Here is a 19,055-nt window from a genome sequence, read left to right on the forward strand (position 1 = left end):
CAACCAACTAAAAACAAAACAAAAAAAATATACTCCAACCACTGACTACTAGCATTAAAGTATCATCAACTTCAAGATGAAATTGATCATTTAGATACTAATAGAGCCAAACCTCTTATTGAAAGTTCTCCTTAACAATTGCAGCTGCTTCAATTCTGTTTAAATCCAGATCTCATTTTATTCATGCATGCATAGAATGAGGCCAAATGCTTGGGGACAAGGGTTCCTAGGGAATAAGTGATCCAATGAGCCATCTGTACACACATCATGTCTAATCAGGGTGAGGTGGGGAAAATAAAAATTATTAGATTATTAAAGTCTTGATGTTTGGGAACCTTTTTTATCTCATGGATTTCTGGTGAAGATGAATGAATTCTTTAAGCTAGTGATAAGAATGCCCTTACATTACTTGGGTAATTTCCTTCTCTGCTGTTCTCTGGAGCCATCTATTTCTCTGCTCTTATATAGTCCACTCAAAGTCTATGGAACTCAAGTGGACAATACAACACACAAATATTTCCAAAATTATCAAAATGGACATTATGTTTTACATGATGTAAAGAGGAAATCCAAAGTATTGAGAAACACTAGCAAAAGAAATAAACTTCTTTTAGAAGGCCTCAACCACGAGTCTTCCATTTTCTTCTATCTCAGTGTCATTGACACAAAAAAACCACTTGGAAAATCTGTGGTCATACAAAAATCTGGTGATTCTTCAGGTAAATTGAGGATTGTAGTGCTCTTTTTGCAACTTAGCAGCTTTTAATTCTGCACACATATGAGTTTAAATGTAACCAAAGCATGCATTATTTAATAGATAAAATTATTCAATTAAGAAAGGGAAGGAATGGAAGAGCCTAACAGAAGAATAACTTTCTGGTTAAGATTATGAAGCAAAAATTCAGAATCCTTTGGATATCAAGTGCATTTCACTAAAGAAATTCCCTTTTCAAAAGGTCTCTTTTAAATTAATATTAAATTTGAGCACCTCAGGAGAATATCAATGAGCAGCTGTTAGACCTCTCTCCTGGGTAAGCAGGCTCTCGTGCCTCCTGTCACATCAAGCAGATAGGTAGGCAGAAATAGGGTTGTTTTGTGCTATTTATTATCTTTTCAAACCTGTGATAAATCAGTATTGTTGATACATATTAGAGAAAAAAAAGAATAGAAAACAGTTGTTGGAGAAAGCCCAGGTTTAGCATTGAGCAGAGAGCTAGAGGTCACACCATATCAACCATGTTAATCTAAGTGTTTTCCCTTGTCCAAAAATCCATGGTTCTTAAAAATGCATGCTTCTATTTTTCCTGGTTCAAAATTCAATATTTCTTAAAAATATATAATCTCAAATATTGAGAACTTCATGGCTCACTATTGCTTCAAGAGTAGTTAAGCTAAGAGCTGCTTCCATAAAGCAGTCAGTATTTGGATGAAACAATACTTTTTGAGAGAAGTCCTGTTGTGAAAACCTCTTAAGCATGTCAGGTCAAAATCAAGTCTCTGGTCCTGAAACAGAACCATTTCAGTCAGCGGGATTTCATCAGTGCAGCTTGGAATAGAATTTGCCCATTAGCATGTTTAAAGCATTTGCTCACTGCCAGAGTGCTACCTTAATTCACTTTTCTGAATAAACTTCAATTTCAGCACTCAAAAGCAATTTAATATTGTGGGCAAATGAAATTATTTCAATCATAATGTGAAGAAGCAGAAAGGGCTAAGTAATTGCAAATGAAATATAACTAAATAAGGATGCTATTTATTTTTGAAACTTCCAAATGTGTCCTACATGTTTGTAATAGAGCATATGGCCACTTCTTGGCCTTAGGGATTTATAGCTAGCTCTGCTTTGGCTGAACACAACTGCTGGAAATCAGTAAAAGAACACCAGTTCTAGCTAAAGAATGACATGGGACCCATCCCACAGGAGCAGAGGAAGAAGGAACAGGCTTCCTCTAGCCATTTTTATGAGCACTTGAAGGTTGAAATGGAATTTTTGCCCCCACCTAGTGAAATGATTTTTTTTTTTTTTTATGATACTGGAATTACCTGTAGAATTTGTGCAGGATGAAAGATTAATTATTGCTTTGGAAGGAAGATTAAAGCTTTATTTCATTACCTGGATGGCCCTATTTACTCAAATTTTAGACAACTGAGTGGTGAGAGGTGGTATTTACATGGAACTAGGTGAGATCAAGGTACTGAGTTCAAGCAGAAAGATAAAGTATGTTGTCTAAGAATGAATATAAGAGCCAATAAAGATGTTTTAAAAGAGCATGACAAGCAGCCCTAGGGACAGGCAGAGATTACAGTGAAGTACAATAGTGTCTCTTCTAAAAACCACTTAAAATCAAACAACTGAAATTGCTTTGCAGAAGACTGCTTTGCTCAGTCTCCTGATGCTTCATCTAATTCAGACTTCACCTGAGACTTCAGATGGATACTGATACTTCTTTACCTGATCTGGGCTCTGCAACAGGAAAAGACAGTAAAAATTCCTAAGCTGGTTATGGCTATGCATACCACAAAATAGAATTGAAGATTAATTTTGATGTGAAGCAATTCCTGAAGCAACCTAAAGCAATGAGGTAATTTATCGAATGGTCTATGTTTGCCATCTAGTGGTACAAAGCCAAACTTTTTTTTCCTGCTGCATGAGGGCAGATACAGCTGCTGAAATCTCCTATCTCAGAAGCAAACCTCTCCCACACAGACATGTTCCTGCTCTCGGGATGATGGTGGTGATAAGTGTACAACTGTCCTTTCAGGAACCAGGTGCAGAAATTTTTCAGCCCTTGACCCCCCAGACTTAGGACTAGCTCATCAACAAATTAGCAAGGGTTATCCAGTAATTAATTGATCTGTAGCTCCAGTATCCTGGTGATTGCTCCAGTCCTTTGTTCTTGCAGGTGAAAACTCTAAGAATATTCAGGCACCCAATCTTTCACTGCTTTCTGTGAGAATTCAGGCAATTAAATATCACAGGGTTTTGAGAATGTATTCTAACACCTTTTAAACCACACTTACAAAACTCTCGGCCAAAGGCGCTCTAGATTTCTAAAGGCTTCAGCTTTGCTTTACAGCACCTCTGTATGAAAACCTATTATTATTTTCCAACCAGGAGACTGATCTACAATGAAATTAGCAGCTCATTAAAAATTGTGCAGGGAATACATACCATTCTGGCACTGGAACATATATACCTAAATATGAGCTAAAGGACTAGTTTTTTCTCTTAAAACATTTCAAGAATACTTGAATAAAGAATTTAGTAAAAGGAATAATTTTATTTCTCAGTTATGTCATAGAGTAAATACAAGAAAATTATTAGTAATATATTTTAACAGAAAAAATTATATACAGCATTATATCTAATCATACATGTTACTCACCTGGATTTCTTGCTATCTATATCTATCTACAAAATAATAATTATATATTGATTTCCATATGCAATAAGGAACTTTAAACTAATTCCCATGCCCCTATTTTCTAGCAAATATTTTAGTATATTAATATTACTATTAATATTAATTATTAATGTTTTAAAACTATTTTAATTTTACTACCAAAAAAAACCCCCAAACAACCCCAAAGCTAAGAATTAAGACTTGGAGTTTTCCAAATATGTCTGTGATTCAGGAGAAGCTCTTCCTGGGATTTTCTGTTCTAAGCCATACAGAATTTTTTGTAAACCCCTTTCACAAGTCACAATGAATGAAAACAAAGCCATTCAAATTGTATAGAGAACAAATCCCAGTTGACTAAAACAAAGATTAATGAGATTGAATTAACTTTACTATGTAGTGTTAATCATATTAACACTAATATGATTCTGTGAATTAACTTTACTATGTAGTGTTAATCATATTAACACTAATATGATTCTGAAAAGAGTATTTATACAACAACACCACATATATCACAAAACATGTGGAAAGAAAAAAAATTACATGCTATTAGCGATTGTCCCTTCTTTAAAAAAAATTATTGAATCTTCTATTTATTGAGCAGCTGCTGCATTCACTCATCCATTCATCCACTCCCTCAACTGTTATTTATGTAATTAATTATTCAATCAATTGTTCACTGAGGGACCGTATATGATCTATGTTTTACAATTGACCTCAAAGAGAGAGGCAGCTGAATGCATCCGATAGAAAATAGAAAAAGGCATCGCAAGGTTCACAACAATTATCCAGGGTTCAAAGCCAAAAACTATTTCTTCCAGTCCATTGTCATACTCCGGGCGGCACCCGAACGCCGGTGGTATCCACAGCTGCAGGGAAAGAACGTGAGGCCAGTATTAATCACCAGCCGTACAAGTCAATAGCCCTTAATGACTGTGACTCACCGTGCTGCAAACTGGCTTCAGGAGTCCCTAAGAAATCCCTTCCTGTTGCTACGGGGGCACACCGGGAGAAGAGGGTTTCAGCTTCTGCTGTTGCTACAGTTTTTGGACCGTTACTGAAAGGAGCCTCCCATAGTCCTCATTTGAATAAACTTTGTTCCCCAAAAGTATATTCACCTCTTCTAGAAGTAAAATTTACTGCCTACAAACTATAGAACCAGGCAATTTTAATACACTTATCAGATTTGAAAGGATGGTAAGCTTTTGGGTTTTACCTTGTGAACTATATTCAAAATGTCTTACCGAAAGGTTGCAGAGGAATAAAAATGCAGCGATGTTCTTCAAAATTCTCCTCTTGTTGTTAGTAACTGAGTTTCTGCTGTAAAATGAGAAATCTGAGGCTGAGTGCATGACCAAACTATTGTCCTGACTCATTTCTTCTCTGGCAACACCAGCACCATCGTTTTCTGTCCCACAGATGCTGCCTTTAAACAGACAGGGTACGTCGCCGCTGTCACGAGCAGCTCTGCCGTTGTAAATCTCTTTGTACAAGGGGGTGAGGGACAAAGTGCTCCCCCGAGATATGGTCACTATTCGAAGAGTTTTAATGTCCTCATTCACCTTCTCCTGCTCACGGTGGATGGATTCAATGATAAAGAGGTTCTGAATATATTTCTCAATAATAACCAGAACAGAGTAGGGCAGGTTATACCATGTGTATTTGGGATGACCTTGGGCACAGATAATGGCAAGGATTGAGCCCCAGGAGAGCAGCCAGGACCCTGCAGCTGTGCCCACCAGCAGTTCTGCATCCAGTTTTCGAGCAGGGTTCTTGGAGTTATCCAGCGATCTATCCTCCAGTCTGTAGATGAGAAGGGCGACGATTCCAGCTGTGCACATGAGAGCCAACACAAAGATAGCGTGCAAGTAAAACATAGTGAGTGCTAACTCACTTTTGATTTTTGAGCCTCCAATCTGAATTAAATACACAACAACTATGGCTATTGTGCTAGTTAACACGATTAGTCCAAAAATCATTCCAACAGTTATGCCGTGGAATTTGAATGGAGTTTTGTTTTGCTGGTGGTGCTCAACTTTACGACCAATGTTCTTCCACAGGACATAGAGCATCGTGGATGCTAGGATGTGGTACTCTATATTAAAGGGATATAGGTAATATATTCCCTGAGAAAATATCGAGCAGAGGGTTGTTGTTGTGCAATTGCATTGAGGTGCATGATCATCTAGAACTAAAGGAGAAGGAGAGATCAGCATTGTCAATGTTCCTTTTTTAAAGTGAATAAATAAAACATAAATAAAATAATGAAACACAAAACGTAAGATTTCAGTCAAACACCACCCAGGTACCCACCTAAGAATAGGCTTCCCCATGCTACACTGGGGTTTGAAAGCAGAAGGCATCCCCAGCAGTTGTCATAGAATGGCCTGGGTTGGAAGGGACCTTAACGATCATCTATTTCAAAACCCCCCTGCTGTGGACAAGGAACACTCCACTGGACTAGGTTGTCAAAGCCCCATCTAACCTGACCTTGAACATTTCCAGGGACGGAGCATCCACAGCTTCTCTGAGCAACCTGTTCCAGTGACTTGCCACCTTCACAGTGAAGAACTTTTTTCTTTATTTCCTCCTTACTCTAAAAGTTTGTTGACTACAGCTTGCACCATCTCGCCAATGGAGAAAATGATTCATTAGTAAAAAAAACACCCAGAGCAAAGTCCTTGTCTTGTAAAACAGCACTAATAGACAACTTCTATTCCTTTGAGCCATCCCACTGAATCCTGTAGGACCACAGGCTACATGCAATCACTCTCCTGGGAAAGACTAGCGAGATTATCCATACTTGTTTTTTTACAAATAACTTAGTAAGGAGTAAACTCTCTTTTTAACACTGCTAGGTTAATTTATTACTGTGATTTAGTAATAAATTGGTTTCTTAATGATGTTCCTCAGTGATGTTATTCCTGAAAATAAACGTTCTCCAAAAATTTATTTGTTTGGAACTTAGAAGAAAATTAAGCCTTGTTCACATACATGATAACGATCATACAACATTTCAGTATCAGCTAATTGCCATGTGCCCCGGAATGACTGTGCTGACATAATCATGAATGACTCAGCTAAATCCTACAGTGACTGTGTTTTGTATGAGTGTGCTAGAGCAGGAATTTCACAACACACCAAGACTTTTGCTTACCTATAGTTATGTTCCCAAAACCAAGTGTGATTAGTCTTTCCTTATGTTCATTCAATTGATGCTTTGACTCTGTTAACACGCCATTTGTCCACAGGAGCAAATTTGTGAAAACAGAATGGATAACACCAAACCTACAAAACAAAGTAATTATTGCAGGAATCCTCACAGACTGTATCTCATGATATATGTGAAATGACATTAAATGGATTAACTTTCTGTGTACAAGCTAAATGGCACTATTTATTTGTCAGTGCAGGGGGAGGGTTGAAAAATCTTCACCAATCTCTAAAGATGTTCTGCAGTCACTGAAATCAGTCTTCCAAAACCTTACAGAAATTCAATATATTAAATGGCCTAATGCATTAAACTATTAATAGAATGCTTTTATTGTTTCTCATGCTCTCTTATGTGATGGGTTTTATTCTTTGGGCTGGATAAGCTTCATGTTAGTGACTGAACAATCTGAACAGGATTATTTGTTTGCAAACCACATTTCACAGCCTTCTGCAGTGCTTCTTCATATTCTCTGTCTGATCTTTCTTCACAGATACCACCACCTTCTCCAACTTCTAGCCCAAGCATTTTTGTCTCCTGGAGAGAGCTGAAGCTAACAGAGGGCTTTATTCCATTCAAAGTACAAATGAGGGTAGGTCTCCATGCATTTTTGAGGTCCCTGGGCTCTGGCAAGCCATTTCAGCTTGGCAAAATAGAATGGCATTGGAGAAAGAAGTGTATTAATGGTTCTGAACTTCCTAATAAAATCCAGAAAAAAATTGTCCTCTGTTGCCAAGCAGTCCCTTTTCTGTAGGAGGTCATGTATCTATCTCTTTCCTAGGCACAATCCTTTCACCTACCAATGCCAAGTGATTTCCTGCACCTGAGGCTGTTCATGTTTCTTCACCAAGAAACAGTTCTTTATTACAACACTGTTCTCAGTGATAAACTTGCAGTTAGAAATTTTTAAAATCTTCTTACAAAACAGAGCTGATAGCTGACATTGCACAGCCTTTTGTAATCACTCTCTTCCTGAGCATGGGGTTCCAACACTTACCCAAGAGAGTAGAACAAATGGAGAACCTTCACCACAGATGATGTTTCTGAGCAAATTTATTTTACCTCCTATAGAAACTGGTCAGATCATTGATAACTTTAAATTTAAAGTACTTTGAAAATTACCATGTTTGCTTACTTATGTCTTATGTACAGACAGATTAATATACATTAATTCACCTTCTCACAAAAGTAGAAAACACATTGGATCTGATTTGGTACACAGGATACCACCAGGGAGGTTGTGTTTCCAAGTGCATGTGCACAGCTGCATCTAGCCCAGCTGTGAGGTGTGGTTGACGTGCCTGAGGGATGGGATGCCAGAAGGACCCGGATGAGCTCAAGAGGTGCCCTATGGGAACCTTATGAGGCTCAAAAAGGCCAAGTGCAAGGTCCTGCAGCTGGGTCAGGGCAAGCCCCAGCATCAACATGGGCTGGAAACATTCAAGACCAGGTTGGATGGGCCTCTGAGCAACCTGATCTAGTTTAAGGTGTCCCTGCTTATTGCAGAAGGGTTGGACTAAATGGCTTTTAAAGGTTTCTTCCAACCCAAACTATTCTATGCATTTAAAACCTAGTTTTAAAAAGGTGCTTTCTATAAAATCAATATAAAATACCTCAGTTACATTGCATTGACTGAAGGTTGGTGATTCAGGTTCCCTTTCAGTAAATAAAAAAAAAAAAATATAGTGCATAGTCTTAAAACACATATATGATGCTTCCTTCTTAAGTGACTCTGTGGTATCATATATTGCCAGTTTCCTCTCTCATGAGAAAAATATATGTATTCTGTCACTATTTTGTATTACAAAATATCAGTGCAGATTAAGCTAGGCTAAATGGAGTTACTTTAACTGTTCTATTTCTTTCTACTTAATGCAATCAAGAGGAGAATCAATCTCTGTATATTTTCACTGTCTCTCATACAATAAATTTTTGGTGTTAAAGCAGACCTACATGCCAGATGAGGATCAGATCCACTTTACCTTTCAAGTGTTTTGAAAGACTGGATAACATCCTTTGCATGACACCACAGAAAATACACCTAAATGGAAGAAATACAGAGAAATATCATTACACTGATGCACATGTGTAACACTCAGAAAGGAAAGTGCATCTGTAGACAGACATTCAAATGGTTAAAACTTCTGATGATTTAAACTGAGGCAGCTCCATCTCCACACATGCAAACGAGCTCATGATTTCATGTGATATTTACACAGAACCTGAGATTTCTTACATGAAAAATCAGTGGCTTAACAGTAGAAAGTCTAAGTATCACTCACCAAAACATATTTTCCTTCTGTATCTGAAGAGATTTTATTTCAATGACAAAATAAAGTCACTGGCTGTGACTAGAGGTATGATTGCTGCAGGGCATGGTGATGCTAAGATTGAATAATTTATGAAATATATTAAATTCTACGGAGGGAAAGAGATTGATGAAAGGATGCTAGACTTGACTAATAAAGCAACAAATTCCCAGGAAGCAAAAGAAAAGTTTGTACTACCTGCATGAGAGACAACCCCATTAACAACACAGCAGCTGCACTCAAAGATAGTCCAGAAAACTCAAACAAGGAACAAAAGAGAGAGATAACGAGTTAGCAAGTGAAGGCAAAGAGGAATAAAATTAGAATTCTCTGTTTGTGACAGTATAATGGAGACCTCAGAAAGAGATTGCCACTGAAACAAAACCAAGTGTGGATAGGTTGAGCTATACCAATATTCCTTAGGGATGTTAGGGTGACACTAACAGTCTGTTAACTCCCAATAGTTCCTAGGATACTGAACTCATCAGTAGGTGAACTATCTGGAGAGAAAGAGTCCTAAAATTTCTCTTAGAAACCTGCCTGGTTTGGTATTCCAGAAATGGTCTGAAAAGTGATAAAAACTTTGGGTTCTTCTTCAGCAACCAGTATAACTGGAAGCCCATTTTTCCACAGCATCCATTACTGTAGGATGCCTTCACAGCCACTGTTTCTGAAGCAATCAATGCTAGGCAAATGCAGTCCTTTATGGCTCAACAATGCTACCCAGCAGTAACAATTCCTCTAATGAAGCATTTATCAATGAGAGGAGTGGCTACTGTAAAATCCTAGATGTAAAGACTAAAATATTTCATGTAGGTTTCAGCTGAAATCAAATTGAAATTACCTTAGTCTCTAATGCCATATTCAATTTCCCATCCTGGGATAAAAACAGTAAAATCTGACAGTAGATCTGAAACCACTCTTTAAAACTTATAAAAACATAAGTTTTGAAGATCTGTTCAGACACAAGATAATGGGAAGAAATAGGAAAATTTAGTACAGAAATAGCATAAAATCCAGTTTTGGCTCACAGAATAGTCATTGCCTCAAGGGGACTTCTGCCTGCAGAAGAACATAATGCACAGCCTACCCTGGGAGGGCAGGTACATGTTAGCTCATACATGAGTGCAGAATGTACATATTCATTTCATGGCATGTATCAGGATGCCTCACTTAGAGTAAATGACAACAGAATCAGATACATGTCTGGTAGAAAACAAATTCTTTTGTGTTTAGATGACACATATTAGGGGTGTTCTCTGCTGTGATTTCATTCACTGTTTCAAAGACACAAGACGATTAGTCTTAGGTAAGAGGCATGTGGTTAATTACTTTTTAAATTTAACTTTTTCTTTGATTTCTCAGGCTAACATTCAAGCGCTCATTATTTTAAGCTCCGTAATGATAAATTCAGTGACACTGAGTGATGTAAAATTTAAATTAGAATTCTTGTTGCCTTTGTTCAGCATTTTTATTCACCATTCTTCCACACTCCAGTTCATGGTGGCTGGAAACCTTGTCAGCTCTGGGTCACTGGCTGTAATGAAGAATGCTGTGTTCAGATCAGCATACAGAAGAGCTTAATTTCATTGGTTTCTTTTTCAGAGATGAAGGAATGAAGTTGCAAGACATGGAGAGTGGATATTATAAGAATGTAAAACTTAGATTACTTCAACCAACTCAGAATTTCAGAGAAAAACATAGATGGGGTGAGAGTTACTGTTTAAATTTCAGTGCACTTTTTTTTTTTTTACTGTTGAAGAAAGCAGAAAAATGTAGGCTGTTCCAAAGCTCATTTACATGCAACCACAACTGCTAGGAAAACATTTCTTTCTGAATGACATAAACCCCTTGGAAAATTCATAAAAGTGCCTGGCTATGATTATCTCAGCTGAGTGACTTTTTCTTTTCTTCTTCCCTACAAACTTGCTGACAGGGGTTTAGAGGAGTTAATGTGAGAAACAATCAGCTATGGAGTGTCACCACACACTCTAGACCCAAAGCCTTGTACCAAACAGGCAGCTGGAATATTTCACAGGAGTCACTGACTATGTTTGCTACTGTGCAGCCACAGATAAGAACAAGCAAATGCTTCTAGAAGGAACTTCCATGTTCATTTGTTACAGGAAAGTTGTGCAAGTGTTTTAGAACCAGCTAGGAAGGGTTTTGTCCCCTTTAACTTACCAGGCCTACACCCCTAATCACACAGGAACATCAGGTTAGACAGATTGAATTGAACTTGTGTGACAAGTCCTACATACATAAATAAGGGAATTGTCTTTAGCCAAAATACTCTTTTCAGCCTGAAAATTCTGAAAATTCTCTATGTAACTTCAACTAAACAAAAAGGCCATGTACCTTCAACTACAGGAGAACATTTTTTTATTATCCTTTTTTTCAAAACCACGTTTGAAACCTGTGCATTTCAGGTTGCAAAGCTTGAATTTACTATACATGCAAAAGCATTTAATCCTCAAAAGTATTCTGTGACATGATTAGAAATCAAATTAGTGTTAAGTCCACTGATGACAAGATAAAATATATTTTTGAAAAGAAAAAAAGATTAATATAAAAGTGCAACCAATGACTTTTACCTGTAAGATGGTGTGGACAGCATGTGTAACAGGAAAAATGCCTTCAGTTGGTGATAAGCAGTTTGAAAAATCAATATAATATCCAATTTTAAAGGAGTCCAGAATTAAAGTAATCACTGCAAATAATGTAATCCCACCTACAAATGAAAAAGAAATTAGAAAATTTAAATTTATAGTTGTAGTGTCTAAAGACTATTTGTAAAATATACAAAAACCTCTTTACGGGAATGAAAGTTGATCAATACCTGTGTTCTTGTTTAGGGAAATAAGGGAAATGCTCAAGAAGATAATGGATTCTATGAAATAAGTGCCTCTAATTTGTAACAGCCTCTGCCCAGTACATGAAGCAAGGTCACCACTGGACAGCCCCTGCATGGTCAGGGAGGGGTTGCCAGCCCAGCACTGCCCAGGACATTCAGCCCCTGGCAGAGCGCCCTGCTCTGGGCAGGACAGGCTCCCAGGTGACAGTGACACTGAAGCAGCCATAGAGGGCAGGAATTACTGTCCTCAGCAGCCCCACAGCAAAATTGGCACTCCTGGGGGGCTGAACAATCACCTCACATCCCCCAGCCCAGCACCTCCACAGTGGGAAGTCACACAATCACTTGGGTGCCCTCCCCATGGCTGGGGGGTTCACACTGTAACTCAGAGACCACAACCACAATGAGCTGTATGGTTTATTCTCCTAGAAAGGAACCACAGATTTAATTTCAGTATCTATATTTCACACACATGCAAAAATATCCTAACATATTACTCTATACCCTAAAGAACTTTGAAATACATTTCCCTTTGTTCATTTTTTTGTTGCTGTTATTATTGGGTTTGTACCTGTATGACAAAGTATAACTGGCTACAAGATTACTGAACCAAACCTTGGGTGTGGTTTGAGGCTTTTTTTTTTTGTTTTTTTTCCTGCTTGGGTGGGAGGTTTTTTTCTCCTTTTTAAAAGCTTTTTTTCAAGCAAGTTTTCACTGGATTTAATTTGGATTTATTTGAATGAAGACTAGATAAAAATTTATCCACAGACCTTAACCAGATCTCATTATATAAACCAGCATCAGAATTTAATCTTTCTTTACAATTCCTTACAGAGTAAATAACCTCATTAGTGTTGACTTGGATGAATATCTTTTATATGGAGCCACAACCTAACTTCCATATAAGTACTATGTGTTCCACTTGACATGTGGTAGTAAAAAAGTAACACAAAATTAAGAATTTATTTAATTAATACCCTTATTGCTAAAGTTTCATTGATAAAAATTAAGTAGAAATTATATAAACACACTGTAATTTAGTTTATTATTTCATTCAGTCTTTAAAATTAAACAAAAATAGACTTCAGAAACCTTTTCTATCACAAGGGTATGAATTCCAGTAGGATTTTATGCTTCTGCTTTACAATCCCTCTATAATAAAAACACTGTAAAATTACTGATTGAGTGTAATTTCTACCAGGAGCCAAACACTTTTGCTTTTATATTGCAAAATCTAAAACCTCAGCTCTGCACTTCACGCATGTGTATAATCCCATATATTTTTTTTAAATTTAGGCTTCTTAGGTCAGCTAATTTGTATTCTAACACACATAACAGGACTGGAGCCCACATTTTTAAATAGAGGTGCCATTTTTATTGGGTATGAAACTAAATGGTATCATAAAATACAAAATTATAGGCTGCTCTTGAGATCAAATGGTATGTTTCTTTCCTTATCTAAAGAATGTTAATAATTATGATATAAATTAGAATTCCTAGTTCTGATTATAAAATTATAAATATAACTGATTATAAATCACTCTGCTTGAGGTAACTAGACATGCTCTGAGCAAGGTGTTAGACTAGATGGACTCCAGAAGTCCCTTCCTACCTGAATTATTCTAAGACTGATTTTGTGATTTATGGTTTATTTACAAAGTAGGCAGGAAACAGCCTATTTGTCTGAAATGAGTCCATTTCACATGTGTTATAATAAGAAGGCAAAAGCTATCTTCTGAAGCAACAAGGTTATAGACTACTGACCTGCAAGGATTAGAAGAATTTATATGACTCTTAATTTTAGATTGTTTCATTTATTCAAATGGTATTTAGATATTTCTGCAATCACCCAGGTGGCCACACTACAAGTGTATACAAAGTATCCAACATGCTTATTTATGGGCTTCAAAAGAGAATGATTGTACTAATTTTCTTAGTCAAAAAACAAAGCACAACCTTAATGACCATGCATATAGTATGTTTCTGACAACTTTTTGTGATAGAAACTTCAGTAGTATGTGCTAATACTAAATGGACACCAGTAATTTCAAGGAAGATAATGCCACCACTTAGTTATTTTCATTTAAAATTGTAAGAAATGTGAAATTATTGCTATTGAGTGCTGTTTCATTATTTTACCCTTTCAAACATTCATTGAAACCTCTGTGTCTTATGGGATCAATAATAGGATTTTCAATATTGATAAGTGCTGGCTCATTTCTTGCTAGTTACCATCAAGAAGATCAGAAAAACATAATGATACAGTTGCAAAAATGCCAGTCTTATTTTAAATTATTGTTCAAATAATTGGCAATTCAATGCAGGCAGTAAAAAGAAACAAGCTGAAGTCTGTCAAGAGCTTTTAATTTGACTATTTGTCAATGCTCTAAGCAGAAACTGTGCTGTTAAAGAATGTGATAAAATAAAGCTGTTTGTGAAGCCAACTGATTTTCATTTTGAGTTCTCTGGCTCACTTCACTGAACTTTCCCAGAAAATGCTCAGAGAGCTTTTCCTAGCAGGAGAGCTTACTTAGGGGAATATCATTTGGAATAAGACAAGGAAAGACTTCCTAAGGTTCCCTGTGGTTATTTGGATCAGGATAACTGTGTTGTATTAAAGACACAGCTCTGCCACAAACTTTTCCCACATTCAAACTCCAGGAGTGGTTCCTGGTCAACACGCAGGTGGAAGAGAACCAAGCTCAAGGGTTCACACAATTGACACCTTGGTGCAGAAAGGCTCAAGGAAACCTTCCTGTGAGCCGTCCTTGCAAACCGATCATCTGTCCTTCTAGTGTTGATAAACTTGTACAAGGAGTCAGTTATAGGAGGTTTTTGCTAAATCATTCAATTTCAACATTTGTCAGAGCAAAATGGTCTAAGGAGGCAACTGCCACCACTTTTACTAAAATGATATTCAGAGATTGAAAGGATTCAAGAAAATACACTCATCTAATACTGTTTAATACAAGGACATTTGCTCTCACAATTGCAGCAAAGAGATGTTTTTCAAAAGTAGCTGATAGAGCTAATAAAAATTGTAGAAAGCTTTCAGTGGAAAAACCCAAACAAAATATGTCTGTCCCACTCCATCCTCCCTTTTCCTTTTTGGACTTTGGATCCTTCAGGTAAAAGATTTCTATGACAAAAGCACTGATAAAGAGGAGGACAAGGGGGATCTTGGCAGAGGAATTGCCACCTGAGTTTTTCCTTAGCTCAAATAAGTTTTCTTTTATCAATAGAGGATAAAGGAGTTATACAGACTTGTTGTAACTACAAGACCAAGAACAGGAAAGTGTAGGTCATTCCCTAAGGGCAAATTTGTTGAATTGCAGCCTAAGAGAAGCCATGGAACCCTCAGCCCTTGAGAAGCCAGTACAAAGAGCCATCCTGTGCTGGTAAAACAAATGGATAAGGTAACCTAGTAGTTCAATTTAGGATCTTATTTCTTAGTTTCTGTGACTCCTTATATTCTGTAGGACAAATGAAAAGCTGTGAATGCGGCGCCAAAAAAAAGAGGGTGGGGGACCCTGCTGTACTTACCCATGCTAGGCAGTATTTATTCCATATTTAGGAGGGGAAAGCTACCCTCTGAGTAACAAAAGCTTAGCTTGGCCCAGGGTAGGATCATATTAAGCCTTGCATGAATTTCAGAAGGTTGTAAGCCACATGAGCTAATAAATGAAAAATGCTTGAGAGATTAACATTGCCTTGAAAAATAGTAAATAATCAAGAGGAACAATTCAACAGTTGGTATGTGAACTCCATACATTTCAGAGACCGTGGCTGTACATAAGACATTGAAAAAAAAATAGGTTTTCTGTCAGCAATTCAAACACAAATGTTAACAGTTGCTAAGAAAGTAAATGATACACAAGCACTGAGATTGAGAACTGCATTTCCACAGCACAACCTTACTTTTCAAAACAATCAGGTGACAGGTGTTCTTGGAATTTTCATTGAGATGTTTAATTAGCTGCTGTGAAAATTAGCTGTTGTCTCATTGTTAGTAGGTAGAAAACATTTTAGAGGAAAGCTGTCATAACACTCCACTTAAATGCTTTCTGATCTATCATTCACAGTGCTGAAACTGGAAGAGGCTGGTAAAACTGGGATTGTCTATTATTCCACAAGCACTGATGTAGGTTTTTCCTTGGTACCTGAAAACACAGATTCCTGTCACTACAACTCTGTGATGTGTTGCCCAAACACCTTCTCTCAATATACCTTTGTATCCTCACTCTGGTACACAGCTGACTGCAGATAAGGGCCAGCACACCCCACCACTACCTTCAGAAACTTGTGTACTTCTTCTGCAAGCAAATACTCAGTTTAGATTCCTTGTTTAACTGCTTTATGTACTGATTACAGACTGATCTGGTCAGGGATTTTTTTCCTCTTCTGTCTAATTTGAGATGTTTTGAAAGCATCACTGTACACATATAAACAGGAATCTCTGATATATGCTGCTATAGACAGAACTTCAGGAACTTTCTGACTGGTACTACCATAAAGTAAATTGCATTATATCATCTGGAAAAGGTGATAATTCCTCCAAAACGGCTGCAAGACACCAACAAAACTGCCTATTCCACTAGCTATAATTCATTTTTCAAGTTTCACCAAACAAGACTGGTAAGGAAGAAAGGCGCCGGAGCTTTCAGCACTATAAATGGTAGGTTGGAAAGCGAGGATGTTTAACAAACAGCTTCCCAATCCAATCTTCTAGTATGTTTTATATTTATCAGCTTATGCATATATTTACTTAAGAGTGCACTGCATGTTCATTCAGTTTGCAAATACCAGGATGCCTCCCGGTAGGGATGAAGAGGTAACAAAGAGGCAGCAGACACAGGTGATGGCACAGATGTCCCTTGTGCGGTAGGCACCACTCTGTGCCATCCACCCGTACTTACACTTCAGCCAGCGGGCTCCAGCGTGTGTGTCCTTGTCCCGGATCAGCCTCCTCTGCGTGCAGCTCCTGCAGAGGTACCACAGCATCCACAGCAGCTGGATGAGCATCAGCGTGATGAGGTAGGAGAGCAGGTGGCTCTTGCTGATGCCCACAGCATGCACAGCCCAGGCGAACGTGAGCAGCAGCCCGGCCAGGAAGAGGTTGATGCCGTACTGACTGCTGAGGATCTCGGCGTTTTTCTGCGGGTAGCTGCCGCCCACCGCGGGGCACCCGGCGGCTTGCTCCATCTCCCACGCCGGCGGCCAGGTGCTCCAAGCAGGCGGCCCCGCTGTCCCCGGGGAGCCCCGAGGCCGCTGCTGGCCCGTCCCCCATCGCGGCGGGGGCGGAGCGGGACCGCCGGCCCTGGCCGTGCCCTGCCCGCGGGCGGTGGTCCCCGGCTGCCGGGGCAGCCCCGCGCTCCCCGCTGCGGGAATGACGGCTGAGGTTTTTGTGGGACATTCTTCCCTGAGACTGACAACAGCTGGGGTCTAGATTAGGGTGAGGAGAAGTGACTCGGACTAAGGTTAGCTCGGAGCCAGCTCTGCCCGTCTGCCTTTGGTGAGGGACATGGGGACATGGTCCGTGTTGAGAGACCCGTAACACATTCCCTGGACAGGAAGATGCAAAAGACACCGTGTGTTGAACAAACCCCCGGCCCGACGGCTGGAAAGCCGAGGAACGGCCAGAACCTGGAGCTGGTGAGCCTGGAGCCTGTCCTGCAGCCCAGGAGCCATCAGCTGCTGATGGAGCTCCTTCGCACAGCAAGGCAGAGAGACAACACACGTGCTTCACACTCTGGCCTCCGCAGGCCATCTTCTTTTGAGCAACTGGTACTTTCACTGGTAGGACAGAACCTCGTTTTCCAGGAATTCTCTAGATCTTTCAAAATTGGTAATTTACTTTGGTTTTTTTAGAAGGTCCCATTCTGACAACACAGTATTATAGGAATTGCTAGCTGGAGAAGCAACTACTGAGCTCAAAGTAGCAAAACCTTCTGCAGAATTTAGTCTGTTTCTTATATATTCATTTTCCCAATATTTATACACACTTTCAGTATTGACCCTTTTCTACTTAAACTGAATTCTCCTAACTTTAGGTATTTGGATGCTGAGCATAGCTTGGAGGCCAAACACCAAGATACACTGGTCCTTGTTCAGGCCGAGCACATCTTACATTTTTGCATTTTTGCTCTGTACCTGTTGGTTGCATATTGATTACCCAAAAGATTGGCTTTTACAGTGAGTGACCCACACCCTGCATGAAATTAAGCCACTAATTCAACTACAATAAAAATGTAAAAAAAAAGATATCTTGAAAATACAGTGTCTATTTTACTCCACTTCGTCTGGCAAAGGAGTAATTTTAAGCTTTTTCTCTTCTGAAGCCAGAAATTAATAGAGGAGTTTTTCTCATATAACAAAGGACACTTCTGAACTTACATAAAAGTGTCTGGGGTTCAGAAGCTTTTTAAAGAACAGGGAAGGAAAACAAAATGACAGAAAGGCGGAATGAGTGAATTCAGGACAATCACCTATTTAGGTAAACATAAAGAAGAAGTAGCTCCTGTCCTTTATCCATTTTGTCCTGTTCTCAAGGTATTTTAGACCATGTGCAAATTTTCCTTTTGAGGAATACACTTAATAGGAAGCGAGCCCTATGTTTCTGTCTGGCCTGTTAAATCAACAGCAAAACTAGTCAAACAGTCAGGCTTCAACCATCTCTAGCTCACAGCTACATCCACTGTTATCAGAAATGGCATTGCGGAATTGCCAAATCCTACTTCTATCTCATATGATGCAACCTTTAAAGAATAACTAAGAAAGATGTTTCCATTTCACAGAGCTTCTATGGGTAACTGTGATAAATAATCTTCACTGCATGGACGATTTTACTTCAAATTATCCAAGAGCATCCCTTGTCACCTGTAAAGGAAAGCTCTCTGGTGCAGGTACACACTTTCATCCTGAAATGAAATAACGTAAATGGATACAGAAGATACCTATGGTGGTCTGTACCAAGAGAATACATTCAAGTTTTAGTAGAGGTGGGGATTTCAATTGCCACCCCTTGCCCTAAATTCTTTATTTGGTGGTAAGGAAAATAACAAAAGCAAGGAGTTCACAGAAGTGGCAGCAGCATTGTGTCAGGTTACAACAATTAAAACAAGCATTGTTTTACATTCTTACCAGATTTGCCACTACTTCCTTTTGAGCACACAAGTGAATGAGCATTGTGTTGGATACTCAGATCTTTTACTGAAAGACTTTGCTGAGCTTTGTACAATGAGCATTTCTACCTGGGATTCTCAGAAAGACATCAAAGT

General features: G+C 38.6%; 1 protein-coding gene across 1 annotated transcript; it reads right to left on the reverse strand.

Moving 5' to 3' along the window:
- Positions 1–3,761: 3,761 nt before the first annotated feature.
- Positions 3,762–16,980, reverse strand: OTOP1 (otopetrin 1). The gene is made up of 6 exons (XM_059845646.1): positions 16,695–16,980; positions 11,519–11,655; positions 8,598–8,656; positions 6,562–6,692; positions 4,649–5,595; positions 3,762–4,273 (listed from the first exon to the last, which is right to left on the reverse strand). Exons 1-6 carry the CDS (start codon positions 16,978–16,980, stop codon positions 4,103–4,105), a joined length of 1,731 nt encoding a protein of 576 aa, XP_059701629.1. The 3' UTR covers positions 3,762–4,102.
- Positions 16,981–19,055: the final 2,075 nt, after the last annotated feature.

Source organism: Haemorhous mexicanus, chromosome 4 (genome assembly GCF_027477595.1).
Source record: "Haemorhous mexicanus isolate bHaeMex1 chromosome 4, bHaeMex1.pri, whole genome shotgun sequence".
NCBI lineage: Eukaryota > Metazoa > Chordata > Aves > Passeriformes > Fringillidae > Haemorhous > Haemorhous mexicanus.